General features: G+C 40.8%; 1 protein-coding gene across 2 annotated transcripts in view; it reads left to right on the top strand.

Annotated features, from left to right (window-relative positions):
• Positions 1–17,743, top strand: part of LOC138969073 (leucine-rich repeat-containing protein 45-like) — a 35,398-nt gene that overhangs the window by 11,998 nt on the left and 5,657 nt on the right. For both annotated transcript variants that reach the window (XM_070341776.1, XM_070341777.1), the window contains exons 2-6: positions 8,896–9,943; positions 15,441–15,625; positions 15,770–15,877; positions 16,437–16,580; positions 17,196–17,277. In XM_070341776.1, the coding sequence (XP_070197877.1) occupies positions 9,040–9,943; positions 15,441–15,625; positions 15,770–15,877; positions 16,437–16,580; positions 17,196–17,277 (1,423 nt within the window). In that variant the 5' untranslated portion in view covers positions 8,896–9,039. The remainder of the gene's footprint in view (positions 1–8,895; positions 9,944–15,440; positions 15,626–15,769; positions 15,878–16,436; positions 16,581–17,195; positions 17,278–17,743) is intronic.

Raw genomic sequence — 17,743 nt, 5'->3', positions numbered from 1 at the left:
AATGGTCATAATTATTAAGTTTTATCACACGTGTCCTGTGCTTATATTTTTCTTCCAGTTCAGTTATTAATCCGCATGGTGTTACTTCTACGCACATAAAAAGGTCACAGTTGTGGTAAACGGAGAAAGTGGAAACCAAAACGCTTTATCGAAGATTCGATTTAAGCAGAATTGCTTTCTTGAAAGCAAGAATTGCATACATGTGAGTCATATTTACTGACATATTTACCTCTGCCACGGGGCTTTTATGCATTATGAAAGGACGGTTTGGCCATGTCATTTTCTTTCGCCCACAATACCGCTCCTTACCTCGTTTCTTTCTTCCTTTCTTTACTTCTTAGCACCCCAGTTGTCTGATTGAACCCTGTGGGTTTGCTTCAGTGCACGGGGCGTATTGATGTTATTGTCGCACTAACAGATGTTATCATTAAAACGAATAGTTGCCAAAACAAAATCTTTAAAGGAACATTGTTTATCTCAGAATTAAATCGCACAATGCTTAAATATACCGGTAACTAGACTGGAACAAAATAAAGCCAAAGGGGCACAGTTCCAATATAAAAACTAATTCAAGCGGAAAGAATGAAGTTTTACATAGGAGTGAAAAGGGGAAATCATCGATAGAATCTCGTTGAAAACGACCATGGTTCTCTAATAACGCCCCTAATAATATGATGGGTGCATTCACTGTAGAATGTCTTTGAAATCTTGTCGGCTGGTAATAATCCTGTTTAAAGATCACAGCGTGTGTATGAAGTGTAAATCAATCTTAATATCTGGGTGTGTTCAGGTTCCGAAGTGCAATCATATGAAAGTGTGACAGCCAGCTGTCTTCAAAGGACAAAAAGAAAAGGAAAAAAAAGAAAGCTTACATCAAAGGATATATAAATGTAATCGATTTATGAACACACAAAAACGGCAATGGTTGAACCTGGAACTGCTGTGCGATTCATTTGCGCAGCACACGAAGCACTCGGTTCCAACAGTTTTTGATTGTATGCCCTTTTTCCTACTCTCTCTCTCTCTCTCACTCACTCTCTCTCTCTCTCTCTCTCTCTCTCTCCCTCTCTCTCTCTCTCTCTCTCTCTCTCTCTCTCTCTCTCTCTCTCTCTCTCTCTCTCTCTCTCTCTCTCTCTCTCTCTCTCTCTCTCTCTCTCTCTCTCTCTCTCTCTCTCTCTCTCTCTCTCTCTCTCTCTCTCTCTCTCTACCTTCTTCGTTCCGCTTTCTATCTGTCTCTTTCTCCCTATCTCGTTTGTTCTGTCATCCTATATTTCTTTGGACATGAGATTTCAAGAAACAACGGGTAAAGAAATCCTCAGATGATTGTTCACGGTTTTTCCGACAGAACAGCTAAACGTTAAATTAAAGGTAAAGTGCCAATATACAGCATTGAACGTTTACGTTATTTTGTGATGTTCATTTATAATAACTTTGCTAACATGTTAAATACCCATGATGGATATTCCACATGCATTCTTTTTCGCGTGTCAAATATTTGGTTTTGTTCCTTGAAAAAGTGTGTTTGTTTGTGTGTGAGTTTGTTTTGTTTTGTTTACATTAATTTGTGTTTTTATGTGTTTGTTTGTTTAATTGGTTGTTTCTTTTTATGGCGTTTTTTTTAATAACCTAGGAGTTGTCACTGATGCAATTTTATCTCCAAAGGTCAGAAGTTGGGGCAAAAAAATACCGACTGTTCAAAAACATCTACATTTCTGTATTGGCAATCCTCTTTTAGGCAAACCAGGTTGAACGGCAGCGGGAGAGGGATAAAAGGATTAGTTCCAATACCAGAGGAGTTTTGTATCAACTTGTATGGTACATGTTTGTGTGTGTGTGTGTGTGTGTGTGTGTGTGTGTGTGTGTGTGTGTGTGTGTGCGTGCGTGCGTGGTGCGTGCGTGCGTGTGTGTGTGCGTGTATGTGTGTGTGTGTGTGCGTGCGTGCGTGGGTGTGTGCGTGCGTGCGTGTGTGTGTGTGTGCGTGTATGTGTGTGTGTGTGCGTGTGTGTGTGTGGGGGTGTGGGTGTGGGTGTGTGACCCACATACCAAAAATAAAGGTCTCGCTGCTTGACACTTGTCAAAATAACTATTATTAGAAGCGGAAGCATGAGTGATAGTCCATTCTTATCTGAACAGAATTTAGTTCAAAGCCTGAACTTTTTTTAAGCATCGATTTTGAAGATGACGGTGGCTCCCACGTGAACCTTACCTTATCAAATCTGTTAATTTTTTCACCTTCTGTCTTCCTTTCGTCCTCTCTTTTTTTCTCCTTTCCCTTTTGTTTCTTTTCCTGTCGATCTGTTATTCAAAAGGATTGTTTTTATGTTTGTGAAGAAAAACCAAAGTCAAAGAAAGTTTAAGAACGACGACAGATTACGATCAGTTCACGAAAAGAAAAAGTAGCCTTAAACCTTCCTCTCTATATTCTCCTTTTAATCACCGAAACTTCATTTACGTGTTAAATAACCCTAATTAGTGCAATCAGAAACAGGAACGAACAAATCGGTGTTCGTTTTACCACCGGAGAAAAACACAGTTCTCCACAAGCGGACCCGAATTAAGGGTGTAAGAAAAAGGGGCAGGGCAAGGCGAGTTAACACGCACACAAATAATCAATGGAGATTGTTCTTGCTTTTTTCGTGGGATGAAATTCCCACCGTTTTTGCGCGTATGACTCTTTTTACCTCGCCATTTAGGCAGCCATACTCCGCTTTCGGGGGAGTGTTCTTCCTTTGAAAACTGTATCAATCCACTATATATAGGCGTGTTACCAGGCCCCGTGAAATGTGGCCTACAATACAGACCTTTCACCGGCAACTCTCACCTCTAATTGTGCGTGATCCGGGATCAAAGTAGGCTACCCCTTGAAAGAAAAACCGGACAACAGCCTAAGAGCAATCTTTCGGACGTTACCTTTAATTATAGAGACACGTCGTGTGTGTTAATGACATGTTTGCCCCTTTTGGTCGGTTACTTAGACCGTACAGTACACTTTGTTGTTTGGTCTGGTCTCGGAGAAAGGACGTTCGGTCATAAATAACCCCTGAAGAAGATTCTGTATCGTTCGTTTTTGTCAAGAACATATCGTTACATAAATTAATTCAGATGAGCTAAAAGGTACCAAAAAAAAAGGAAAAAAGAAAGAAGCTTCTGTCGGTTGTGAAACGTGAGACCTGCCAGGTTTTGTTAAAGGTGTGATGTCCTTTTGTGAATCCCATTGGAACCTAAGCTCAGGAGAGAGTGAGAGAGAGAATGAGAAAAGAAAGAGAGAGAGAGAGAGAGAGAGAGAGAGAGAGAGAGAGAGAGAGAAAGAGAGAGAGAGAGAGAGAGAGAGAGAGAGAGAGAGAGAGAGAGAGAGAGAGAGAGAGAGGACCGAGTAATGAATAGTCGGTGCTGATAGTTCAACATAAACTCAAAGAATCAAGTTTTGCTACCTTTTAAAAGCGCTTTGAGTTGAAGTAGGGGAGACCGGGGCTAGTCCGCCTACTTTTATGCTTTTGGTAGCATAACTGGCGAGTTTGATGAACTAGAAGACTGATTTTTTATTTTACATCAAGACAAATGTGTAGCTGATATCAATGTGCAGACGTATGTTTTTATGTGCGCATGAACATTTGTAGTACATACTGCTTTAAGTAGACCTACCCTAACGTAGGCGAACTTGCCCCAAGTCGGGGTAAGTCCGCCTACAGGGTGGGGCAAGTCCGCCGCTCTCATCCCATAGTAGGTACAAGACTAGTAGTGGGCAAGCTTTAGTGGGAAAGCTTTTTTAATTCCCTTCAATATTTAGGTTCAAAAATACCAATGACAAAATATGAAAGAATGTAACACAAAATTACGTTAGGGGAGACCGGGGCTAGTCCGCCTACTTTTATGCTACTTTTATGCTTTTGGTAGCATAACTGGCGAGTTTGATGAACTAGAAGACTGATTTTTTTATTTTACATCAAGACAAATGTGTAGCTGATATCAATGTGCAGACAGTTTTTATGTGCGCATGAACATTTGTTGTACATACTGCTTACGGCGAACATGCCCCATGACAAATAGGCGGACTTGCCCCTGCACGGGCAGGCAACTCTAGTGCCAGATAACGAGCACAACATGGGAAGGAAGAAGCAAAACTTTCGTCAGAACTCGACCTTATTTAACGCACTTTCACTCGACACTAAGACTAAGTATTTGTCCTCAGAGGCAATGCATCAAAACATAAGTCAACTCCTATGCATTCATGTTACAAAAATGAAGAAAAACACTTTTTGTGATCTGTACTCACGATATATGGGCGCTCAACCTCTGAACTTCTGCAGGATATGGCGGGAAGAAGGGACACCACTCCCACATGGTGTGAATGACTAAAAGTTGGCAAACGTAAGAATAAACAGACAAAGACGGATGTGCCCCGGGGGCGGACTAGCCCCGGTCTCCCCTACACGCTTCAATGAGCACGGAAATCCTTCGCTTTTATATGCAATGCAAACTGTTGAAATCGCATATGCCTTATATTTAAAGCTTCAAAGCTTACTTTGTTCAATATTTCGTTAACCATACAAAATAGATACCCCAAGGCTTTCCTTGGCTTTGAACAAAACGGTAAAAAAGCCTACGCTAAGATGAAAAGATTTATTCTAACACGTTGGTGCAGTAAAGTCTCATCTTTTTGACGACAATGTTTGAGGTGCCAGTTCAGCTTGGTGAAACTATTGTAAGAAACACGAAAAGTGCTGAATACTTCAAAAGATCCCGATGATCAACTTTAAAAACGGCATTCGTATCAGCTGAATGGAGGGTATAATTATAGCTATAAAGTAGATATGCTTACCGCTGGTGACACCTTGGTTTTGTAAATATTATGTGGATCTCTTTGATTGCTGACTTTTGGGTTTCTTGATATCTGGCACTCACAAGTCAACAGTTTCAGGTTTGGTGGTGTAAGCTTTCTTTCAGTCATTGATTAATTTATTTGAATAATCATTTTAATCATTGATTGATTGATTGATTGATTGATTATTTTGTTTTTGTTTTTATTGATGTATCTATGTATTTATTCATTAATTTAGTGATTGATTATTGCTTGATTTAATTAGTTAAACCGTATATTGATTGATTTATTGCTTGCTTGATTGTTTCATTCTTTTTTCATTTGTTCATTAATTTAACGGAATTATTTTTAACAGTATTTGACAATCTGAATCTGTCTCGGAAAACGTAATGTTGATCCAAGAAACAGCTCATTCAATAAGAACAAACATATAATTACATCGTTTGGTCATAAATGTGCACTGGAAAGATTAGAGTCTGCTAATTATTTTTCTCCGTTTGCCGTGTTCTTCCTCTTTGTTTCCATTACTATCTTTGGCCAGATTCACGTATTATGCGCATGTTTCAACCTGTCCAGCTGTTTTTGTGACATGTCTCATGTTTTCTGCATATGGACCATAACGACCATAATGACCACCTCGGACGAATGTGCGTAAGCGTGTAAGTACAGGTCCTGCTGGCAAAAACACGACTAGTTTTCTTGACAATTAGTTGTGGGCTGTGCCTCTTGCTTTGCTCGTGGTATAGAATGTTGGGAATACTGTCTGATGAGCGTTGCTCTTGGAGAAACATAAAGGCTGGTGGCGTTTCTGTCAAACCTCTCACCTGCCAACTGTGAGGTCGGCTGACACATGTGTCCATGACATTTTCATTAACCCCTACCCACTCTAACTTGAAAAAACGTTTTACATTCCGGTCTGTGCTTATGGGTGTGTGTGTGTGGGGGGGTAGGTGTGTGTGGGGCGGGGGGCGGGGTAGGTAGGGGTGTGTGTGTGTGTGCGCGCGCGTGTGTGTGTGCGTGTGTGTCTTAGTGTGTATGTGTGTGTGTATGTGTGTGTGTGTGTCTGTGTGTGTCTTTGTGTGTCTGTGTGTGTGTGTCTTGGTGTGTGTGTGTGTATGTGTGCGTGCATGTGTGTATGTGTGTGTGTGTAAATGTGCGTGTTAGTGTGTGTGTGTGTGTGTGTGTGTGTGTGTGTGTGTGTGTGTGTGTGTGCGTGGGTATGCATGTGTGTGTGTGTGTATGCGTGCGTGTGTGTGTGTGTGTGTGTGTGTGTGTGTGCGCGTGTATGCATGTGTGTGTGTGTATGCCTGCGTGTGTGTGTATGCGTGTTTGTGTGTGTGCGTGTGTGTGTGTGTGTGTGTGTGTGTGTGTGTGTGTGTGTGTGTGTGTGTGTGTGTGTGTGTGTGTGTGTGTGTGTGTGTGTGTGTGTTTTCATGACATCTCGACTGATATTTTCCTCTGCAAAGTTCGTTTATTTCATTAAATTTTATGAAACGTGTCGAGAAACGTGTTATTGTAGGTCTACGTATACTACGTAATAGGCGGCTGAGTACTTTGTAAAAGCCTGTTGGTTGATTTAAATATGCTGGCCGAGATTAAAAGCATCTTAAACATCATACTTACGTCAGAACTAAGGCTATATGCGAACACAATTGCCTCGTCTCTGGAATCTTAGTTCGTCACGGATATTCGTCAACAGTACGTTTTTTTAAGACAAAAAAATCAACCTAAAGGCCGAACTGGTAAATTCAGGAATATTTTTAGGAAGGAAAACTTCTCTATACTCCTGCGTCGTTGAGACCTCGTAGGCGAAGAAAAGGCCCGTAACATTTGCATATTTGTAAACACATGTACTCAAGGAGACGGGTCATTATTCTTCATGTTCTTTGTCCTGTGGAGGTAATGGTGTTTTCCATCACATGTGATGGATGTCATCGGTTTGGAAGCCTACGTGTTGAAGGATAAACTGTTAAAGGCACAACCCTTCCCGTGTGAACGGTTCGGCCCACCATCTAAAACAAATTCCAGACGCTTACATTGGACAGCCCCATCCATCCACTCGGACACGTACCAAAACTCAGCATCCCGACTGCTGTAGATGCGTGGTTGGAATTTATTGAAGAATTTATTTTGCAGATTAACCCCATGCCCCAGTGAGTAGAGAAATTAGTTCATCAAATAATTCACAGTCTGAACAGAAAGGGCCGAAGCTGTTAAAAAAAGTTGTTTTGTTTTGTTTTTGGTATATAAATCCAAGTGTAGGGTTCGTGTTATCTCACGCAAAAGCCTTTCTCGCCCTAAGATTGTGAGTGGAATTGTTTTTACGGGAAGGACACTGCCTTTAAGTTTCGGCGACATGCACGTTAAATTTATGGCATCGATTTCGCCATCAATGTTTATTTACATAACAGTTGCGTCATTGAAGCTGAAACTCCTGCTAGTAAATGTTATTCTTTTTGAACAACGTCCAATAAACAACTCAAAATGGCTTTCCTGTGACGGTGTTATGCAAACCGGGGTTGTAGACACGATACATCATGTTGCAGTTTTGGTTTGTTTGTTTTTTCTCACAGAGAACACACACAGAAAGGTGTATTTTTAAATGATTTAGGCTTAAATAATAAATACACGGAACGATATCAGACTATGTCAATCACTTTAATGGCTATAATGGCTCGCTATTAAAACCGGGGTTGTAGACACGATACATCATGTTGTAGTTTTTTTTTGTAAATATTTTTATTTAAATAGTTCATTAATGTATTTTTAAGGTGTGTTTTTTGATGGTGTATTTTTAAGATACTAAAAAAGTTGAATTGAATCCGTTACCTAATTCCCTCTTATGTTATTCATCATGTGGGCGGGGATATAGCTCAGTTGGTAGCGCGCTGGATTTGTATTCAGTTGGCCGCTGTCAGCGTGAGTTCGATCCCAGGTTCGGCGGAAATTTATTTCAGAGTCAACTTTGTGTGCAGACTCTCTTCGGTGTCCGAACCCTCCCCCCGTGTACACTACATTGGGTGTGCACGTTAAAGATCCCACGATTGACAAAAGGGTCTTTCCTGGCAAAATTGCTTAGGCACAGTTAATAATTGTCTACCTATACCCGTGTGACTTGGAATAATAGGCCGCGAAAGGTAAATATGCGCCGAAATGGCTGCAATCTACTGGCCGTATAAAATTTCATCTCACACGGCATCACTGCAGAGCGCCTAGAACTGTACCCACGGAATATGCGCGATATAAGCCTCATTGATTGATTGATTGATGTGGACCGCTACATATCTGGCCCGGCCTGTGGGTGTAATGAGAGCATTCTCTTCGACGTGGACACATAGCAAAATTGAACAGTCTGGATACTGCCTGCGCAGAGAGATAATAATTATTGTCTGAACTAAATCGCAACTGACACCATTTACGACATCATACCAACAAGAAATTCACGCTCTGCGCAGAACGCAGTCAGGCAGTTAAAGTATTGTGTTTAATTGAGTGGAAGGGTGTCTCTCATCGAGCGAGCCATTATAGCCATTAAAGTGATTGACATAGTCTGATATCGTTCCGTGTAAGAGCATGGCTGACCTGATCGTTTACGCAGGTAAGAAAATCAAGCGCCCGAACAACCCGCCATCTCTTTCTGCACAAAGGAACAGGTTGTTGTAATGTTTCCCTTTCATTGTCATTGTATAAGACGTTTTAACGATGGTCTAAATGTTCTTATTGAGAAAATATGCTATCAACGGCTCAGTGGAACTACGGCGTAAGTGTGTTAGAATGTGTGTGACTCTCTGTGTCTGTGTCTATGTGTGTGTCAGTGTGTGTTTGTTTGTTCGTTTGTTTGTTTGCTTGCTTGTTTTTGTACTATTTGTTCTGACTTGTTTATTTGATTTTGGAGTGTACTATATTATGTTTAGTGTTTTTATTTGTGTTTAAATGTTGTCATTATCAGTGTATTATTTAACTGAGAGGCAGATGCGCTTCGGCTAGTTTTGTTTCTAGTTTCGTGAAAGCATTTCAGCTGTACTCTGATGAGACATCTGTGGCGGCTGTTAAAACATTCATGTTTCATGTTTCAGTGGTCGCTGGCGTCTACCACTACTCCCACAGCCCCCTAACGAGAGATAGGCTATAACACAACGTCATGGAAACGACGCATCTCATCGAGCGAACCATTAAAAAGTGATTAACGTGGTCAGATTTCGGAACGCCAATATACGAAGATGTCCGCCGTTGCCTTGGCGACAGACACAAATATAACATCCGCATTTGCGATGAGTAGTCTTCAGAACCCTGCAATGGCGTCACCAAACGAGCCATTCGAAGCGCGGGGCTCCGCGACTAAAACAAAAGCGCCAAAGCTCCGCGGTATGATTACAAAAGACTTTCTGGGTGCTAAGCACGGCATGAGCTCTTCGAGTGCTAGCGGGACGAAAAAGACGGTGGAAGTCGCCTCAGCTCGTGGTGCTATGCAGAACGGACTTCACCCGAGCTCTTCTGACGATGAAGCAATGGACACTCTGGCAATTGATGGTGAAATTGACATGAGAAGGAGCAGCCTGCCGCCAATCCCTCAGTCACGTGACTCCCACGTGACCATAAACACGACACCGGAATACCGCCACTCCATGTCTGAGGTGGTAGCGCGAATGGAGGAGCGGGAGAAGACTTTACTCGGAGACGACCTGCTCCAAAGAAGAGACAAGGATCCGAGGAGAATGTCAGTGAGAGAGGACAGAAGGTTCTCCACGTTCAGCATAGTGACGATCGTCAACGACGACGGGACGATCAAGGCTGAGTACGCTCGCCCCACGCCTCAAGAGCGCAAGGACTCTCTGGCGTTGAGCCAGGGCCCCAAATTCACACGGACCGTCTATTCTAGAAGGACCGGAGTCCGAGAACTCATCCCTGCCTGGGGAACGCCAAGGAAGCGGCCTCGAGGTAGCAACACTCCAGGAAGTTCTCCTGGTGTGTACTTCAGGACCGGCCCGGCTGAACAGGACATTGTGCCCGAAGATTATGGCCCGGTTGTGTCTTCCGAGTCGCCGCTTAGCCCGGATACGCAAGCCATCAGGGACTTTGACATCGACGACGATTACTTTGACTACGACCGAGGCGAAGATCAATGTGAGTGCTTTGAAATGGGTGGTGTGGGAGATGGGGTGCGGGATGGGGGGGGGAGTAACGATGTAGTTGGGTGTAGTGCGGGTATGAACTAGTATTGACCTTTTTTCAGCCTTAGTGACTGTTTTGCGAACACCTTCGCCAAATGAGACAAGAGCGCTAGTAGAAAGTAGCAGATGATTCTCTTCAATATCTTTTTCTGTTGTTGCGAATTATTGTGTCTCACTATTTTAAAGAAACATTCATTGTAATTCAATCAAGCTGGGTTAAGAATGTAACAGATTCTGTGATTGGTCAGATTTCCGGTTTTCAATTCTGATGAACAACGGCAACCCGTTGATGGAACACCTGCCGCGAGGCGCTTTGATACACTCTCCAATAGTTTCTGTTAGTCGTGAGGGTCATTTACAAGTAGTAAAGACTGAGAGGCGTCAAAACACCGATAGGATAATTCATGCGAAGTGATGACGTCGATCGCTTGATGTACATTTATGTATGAATACTTCTGAGCAACGTGAGTCTATTCCAAACACTGCATTTGAGAGGAGAGACGGTTTGCTTTTCCTCGACCGTAATTTAAAAAAAATATATTTAAAAAAATTAAACGGGAGCGGAGGGATAGGATCGATGATAATACGTCAGAACATTTCCAGGAACGTGACCCTTGCAAGTAAGTAAACTGAAAGGAGTAGGCATATGTGAACAGAACGGAATCATTTCAGCTTTGTTGCAATCGCATGAATGCAGGAACAAGTTCGGTTACAGATTGAATTACAATAACATTGACAGGCTTTCATATAAAACTTATCGGTTATCATGGTCTATTGACGTTCGACAAAAGCCTCATTGACGCCCACCTCGTAGTTTCAAATTGAAGCCTAATAATGTGTAATTTTCATTCTTCTGGAGCCGATATTTCAGAGAGATACAAGTATCTGTGGTGCTGTTATCCAAAGATATTCTATCATTCTATCATTTTCTTGTTTTCTTTTTTTCTGTTAAACATAAGTTTATTTTAACAAAGGTTACAATCATGACATGTATACAAAGTTCACAGAAACAGCAACAAGCTAGAAGCTTATAGTGGTGTTCCTGCATGACAGTACAACATAAGGCGGTAACGGCTGAAAATTTGTCTCAATAAACCAAATCTATTAATAACGCAATGAACGTTGCATAATGATGATAAAGAAAGACAGTAAAGGAAGGAAGGAGGGAAAGAAGATGAATAAAAGAAGAGGGATGGGTAGGAGATGTGCAGAAGTTAAAGTTGTTGTCCGGCTTGTAGAGCATTTATTCTGATTTACCCAAAGCGGCCTGAACGTTTAATGAACGAGTGTACGGTAGAAAAATTTTCCTGTTCAAATCTGAGGAATACTGTCTGTCTCCGTTTAAAAGGTGGGGGAGGTGAATTATGTTTTTTTCTGTTGTTGTTGTTGTTGTTGTTGTTGTTGTTGTTGTTGTTGTTGTTGTTGTTGTTGTTGTTGTTTGACCTTTTGGGTGTTTGGTCGTTTTGATGAGTTTAAGCCGAGAGTTTCAACCATTATCTTTTTTTTTATCAGATAGTGAAGATGAAAAGAAAATTGGTAAGTAACTTATTTGGTGCGTTTTCTTTAATTTGCACTAAACTTATGTCACTGACTATTATCATGGTTACGGTTTGTGTATATCCTAATGATAGTATGTACGCTGGGTGATGCACGATTATAAACAGAACTATGGAATAATGAACAATACTAAAACAATCTTCAGCTAATTGTCATACATAACTGAACATAATTTGATTGCGAGGTTTGTGTATGATGTACCTCACCAAGAACAACCATGCACGGGAAAATATTTTGATACACAATACTAGAGAATTATGCTCATCCTAACACCAAAAAGTAGGACATATTGCAAGGATATGCACATGTTACAGCACAGCTGATGACTCGTACATTTATCCATGTCGAAACAGTATAAAAGAATATGGATAAGAATATGGCTTTGCCGAGAGAGACGTCATTCATATTCTTACGCACTGTCGAGACATGGATTTAATGTGGGGATGTAACACTTTTATAACCTGAGCTAAGTACGAATTTATGCACTGATTTACTGACAAAAATTATGAAAAGCCTGGTTTGTAACGGTCAATTTTGTTCCGACAAAATGGATGTAAGCCGAGAGTCAGTGTCTCGAATAAAAGATATTACAATCTCTAGTCTGCATTAATTGTTTGCACTAACGATGTTTTTTGTGTGGTTTTGTTTGCACTCATGAAGTATTCATTATCACTACTCAAGTGTAAGACATATTTCCACACATGAAAACCTAAGACACAGACGCAGCTCTTGGTATATTACTACATATGCACAATTTACAATTATGTACACACTTTGTGTGGTGACGGTTTATGTATCTACTTCATGTTCACTTTGGTAACATACTATTACGCATTAATGCACAGTAAAGCACTATTATGTTCCGAACCGGCGGCGTGATGTATGTCTGCAAAGGTACTTCTTATTATACTCATAAGTATTGAAATATAATTGATTAAAGTTAATAATGAATAAATGATTACTATACACAATTATTATCATTTCTGCAAGGATATTTACACTAATAGTAATGATTATACACAATTGATATGATCATGTTCAGACTGTGTTTGGTGAGGATTTCTGTTCGGCATGCGTGCACTGCACAAACACTTGCACATGTTGAAATACATTCAGGCACGTATAGCCCACTTCAGCTAAATGCTGCTTCTTAACAAATAACTATCGCACGGTTTGCTTGGTGATGGTTTGTGCATGCACTTATCGATTTAATCCTTCATTGCCATTTTAATGCACCATGTGTCTAATTTGACCAACCGCGCAGGGGTAGTATGCACGAGAAAGTTACCAACCGTTTGGGAGCCAGCCGCCGGGTCGAATTGGACAAAATCACAAACAAACCTTAGTACCAACCAATCCGCGACCCCGCGGCTGGAACCCGCCCGTTTAGTAGCTTTCTTGTACACATAATCCCAAGACTGATTTTAGTAATGTTAAAACGCTCAGTCCTGGCTGTTAATTGTTTATACCTGGCTGTTAATTGTTTCTGTTAAATAGAACTCAGGTTGTCAAGATTAATAACATGTTCTCTGCCCCACTCACACTGAACACAGGTGCTCCACAAGGCTGCGTGCTGTCACCTCTTTTGTTCACCCTTTTTACTAATGACTGCGTTTCAAACCATGATTCTGTCTTATTTTTAAAGTTTTCTGATGACACAACTATTGAGGGACTAATTCGCAACTCTGACGAGTCTGCTTATAGAGAAGAGATTAGGGCTATGGTCGACTGGTGCGATGCTCACAACCTACAACTTAATGTTCAAAAGACTAAAGAAATGATTGTAGATTTCAGGAAAAAAAAGACCCCTCTGACTCCTCTATCAATCAAAAATCAAAATGTCGACACTGTCGAACACTTCAAATTTCTGGGCACCACTCTTTCTAATACCCTCACGTGGGAGCTAAACTCAAATCAAATAATCAAAAAGGCCCAGCAGCGCATTTACTTTCTACGCCAGTTAAAAAAATTCGGCTTGAAGCAAGAAATCTTAATCCAGTTCTATAGGGCTACGATTGAAAGCATCTTGTCTTTTTCCATCACTGTCTGGTTCAGTAGGGCTACTGAGGCAGAGCAGATCAACCTAAGCAGAGTTGTACGAACAGCTTCCAAGATTGTGGGTTGTGAGCTTCCCTCCATTGCCTCCATATACACATCCCGAAGCGCTCAGAAGGTCAAAAAGATTCTGGCAGACAACTCGCACCCTGCTTACAAGTTGTTCCGGCCCCTACCCTCGGGCAGGCGTTTTCGCTCGATCAGGACACGCACCACGCGTTTCAGAGACAGTTTTTATCCAAGTGCAGTGCGTGTCCTGGCTCCTTAAGTCCTCTAACTGCCGTTCTTAGTTAAAATTGAGCTTTTACTCAAGGTTTATGTCCTGGTATTTTGTTGTGAGACACAGCCGTCAAGCCTTTAAATACCTTATTTCTTAAAGTTCACCTACCCAGTGTAGTATTGTAATAAACGTTTTGGTTTTAAAATCATTAAGGATTTGTGATTTTAGTTATTGTCGTCATAACTGATGTCTGATACATATATAATTCTTACTGATACTTCTATACTGTTTATTTTACGCATATATATGTACAATTGATGGTTAAACACGCTTTGTTAAGGAGGAGCATGCTTGTGCGTGTGTGCTGTTGTGGGTTCTGTGTGGGGAATGTATGCGGGCGTGCGTGAGCGTGTGTGTGACTGAGATTGCAAGCGATGTTTGGAAGGGCGTGTATGGATTGATTGATTGTACTCTGGCCAAAACATGTCCCTAGTGTACTGCACATGGTTGAAATAAAGTCTTATGTCTTATGTCTGTAAAAAAAAAATTAATAATAAAAAAATAAAAAAAATAAATGAAACAAGACAGACTAAACTTATCAATTACAATTTTCAAGGTAACTTCTTGTAAGGGATGTCATTTTTTGACTTTTTGTGATAAATGAATTTTCTATGAAAAAGTACTGTCAAGCTAGCCAATTTTGTCGGTCGGTGGGTGCACAAATTGGCCAGGCACCACCCATACTATCAGTATGTCATGTTCAACACTGGGAAATTGCCCGGTCAACGTGGTGAAACACCAGATGAAATTGTGTCATCCCCTAATTATGTGACGTTGATTCTTAATCTATCGCTCTCCCTTGAAGAAGAACAAGCAAAGCAATGAAAATACCTGTTAAACTTGAGTGATACTGTTGTGTAAGAACATTTCACCTTTTAATATTCATCACGTCTTGTGAGTGATTGGCTAGCTGTATTCACGTCATGAAAGTGCTGTGCCTGACAGGCATATTCAGATGGGAGCTTTCAAGTACCCATGCGGCTGTTCCATCTTCGTTGCAGAATTTTAAATATTTTAAATATTACTTTGGCCAACATTAGCCTGGAATAAACCCTTTCATTTACGTGACAATATTTTGACTGTTTTAAATCTCGAAGATGATATCAACTTTCGCCTCTCGGGTTATGTTGATGTCCACAAACTCGACATATCTGTTATACCTTCGGGGTAGCATAATTATTAGAAATAATAAATGTGAAGTGGTGTAAACTAAAATTCAACGTAACATAAGACCACAGTAATGCGCAACATTACGACTTTTCTATTGTGGCTGTAAGACTTACGAATACCAACTGTTCTACTGCGTGTTTTTACGGAAGCAGAGACAACAAGAAAGACAATTACGTTCGTTTTTCACATTTGTTCCAGAAACATTTGGATTTAAACTGTTAATATACTACTTAGACATGCTAAGCTCATGAGCTTCATGGGAGTCAACAAAAAGCTACTACCCTGCATGGTTGTACTATGTATCTGCTTATATTTCTTATAATGTGTACGTATGTTGGTTTTCATGGCGTTTTATATCCAGTAAACACAGTTATTTGGTATGTCGCAGTGGTAACAGAGAGGGAAGCACAGCGCAAGTCGAAAGACATAGAACCAATGTACCATCGTGCCTGTGAACGGCTTGGGATCAGACCGAGTCTCGCCTTTCTGCGTCAGTGCACCATCACTTGCGTCACACTTCGAGCCGCAAACCTCAGCGCTTCTGACGTCAAAGCGATTTCAATCGTCCTTGTGGTAAGATGGTGGTATAAGATGATTCTATTCATTTTGGTGAAGAAATAATAGTTTTCTGCAAAAGTGTAATAATCAATCCTCGCTGGAAATACAACGAATATGCTGACATTTGTATTTTATTCATTCTTTCAAGTTTCTTTCCAGCGTGATAAGAAAGTCCGCATCCTTGACCTTTCATACAATAACCTTGGAGCTCTGGGGGTCAGCTACATCGCCGAAATGCTGCAGGCAAACGTGGCTATACAGGATGTGGTGCGTTCTGTGTGTGTGTGTGTGTGTGTGTGTGTGTGCGTGTGTGTGTGTGTGTGTGTGTGTGTGTGTGTGTGTGTGCGTGTGTGTGTGTGTGTGTGTGTGTGTGTGTGGGTGTGTGTTTGCGTATATGTGTGTGTATGTGGGGGGGGGGGTGAGTGTGTGTGTGTGTGAATGGGTTTGGGTGTGGGTGTGTAAGTGCTTGTATGCGTGCGTGCGTGTGTGTGTATATCTATGTGTATGCGTGTCTGTGTGTTTTGTTTGCTTGTTTGATGTTGCTAAAGTGTGTGTTTTTTCTTCTTATCATTTATTCCTATTCTCCCCTATTTATTGAGGGGGGGGTGGGGTGGGAGGGAATCAAAGATGTGTCCGTGGTATTTTTTTGTATACCTCGTTCATGGCATGAAACAACGCGTTGTAAGAATAAGCTTCATGTACTATTACCGTAATTTACATTGAAAGTGTTTGCCTTTAAGTCTTTGCATACCTACAATTCGTGTATTCGTGTTTTAACTTTTGGTGCTCACTCTTTCTTATGCTCTGTGGTTTTGGTTATGCTTAGGACTTGTCAGGAACGAACCCCGAAAGGGCCGGTGTGCGGGCATTGTCAGAGACGCTACGTTTCAACAGTACCATCACCCGTCTGAGGCTGGAAGACAACAGGATTGAACACACCGAGTCAGAGTACCTCGCTGAAATCATGAGGGTATGGTGGACAATAGACGATGGTCCGAAATAATGATGACGTGTTTTTAGTTTAGTTAGATATCCTTTTATTATTTTCCTGTGTTATTTTGTTAATGTACACAAACATGCACTGTTTTGTAGGCTAGGCCTGCAGCCGCCTTAATATGAGTTTTAGTTTGTACTGGATCGATATATAAATGTTATTTGTGAATTTTAATGTACATGCTTTGCAAATGTACTAGGTATGATAACAGATGCGGGTTGCTTTGCGTGCTATCCGTATTTAAAATGCTTTTAAGGAATCCTTACTTATGAGGAGTACAAAGTTTGTTCGTTCGAATTTAATTATGGAAAGCGTAGTGGGTCCATCCAAAAAATTAAAGAATTTGGCTTTTGCGCTTATTATTACCGAAAATCCAACAATTCGGCGTTATTTTCTGGCCTGAGGTGGTTGATACCACTTTGTGTCTTCGTCACAATCGGTTTACAAGCTTTATGAATAAGGCATTTTCCTAAATTCGATATCAGTATTTTGAAAGATATCACTTAAGTGGAAGACTGTCGTAGATCCTGTCAAATAAGCATGATACAAATGATAAGGACAATTATTATTTATCAATGTTTCTCTCAACAGAATGTACCCAGCTTGCAAGGACTGTTCCTAGGCAACAATAACCTAGGTTACTTGGGAGGAACTGCCATTGCCGCTGCCATGAGTAAGTCATCATTTACTCATTTGAATATGTGTGTTGCCTATTCCTACTCTCACACTGAAAGAGTCATATATGTTCAAATATTAACAAATAAAAAATACAGATAATAAAAGACACTTTAAGTGTGTAAGATACGTCATATATTGCATGAACGTCGTGACGTGCAAACTTCTCTGCTGCTTTAATACCTGCATTGTGACAGTTACATATCAAGTGCAGAGTTGGACATTAAGACACAGTTGCTACCTTTCCACTTTAAAAAAATGTTGAACTCAATATTTCATGTCATTCAGCAAATAAATGGGTACTACTTCTTTAAGGCATAAAGTCGTAGTTGTTATGTTTAAAGAAAGGTTGAAGTCAACATTTCATATCGTCCAACAAATAAATGGATACTCTTTCTAGTCGTAGTTGTCGATGCGCGTTCAACGAAAGGCGTTCATATCATCCAACAACATTTGAATGCATG

This window comes from Littorina saxatilis, linkage group LG6 (genome assembly GCF_037325665.1).
Source record: "Littorina saxatilis isolate snail1 linkage group LG6, US_GU_Lsax_2.0, whole genome shotgun sequence".
Classification (NCBI taxonomy): Eukaryota; Metazoa; Mollusca; class Gastropoda; order Littorinimorpha; family Littorinidae; genus Littorina; species Littorina saxatilis.
Note: the sequence above shows the minus strand (reverse complement) of the source record. Positions and strands in the feature narration are given on the sequence as shown.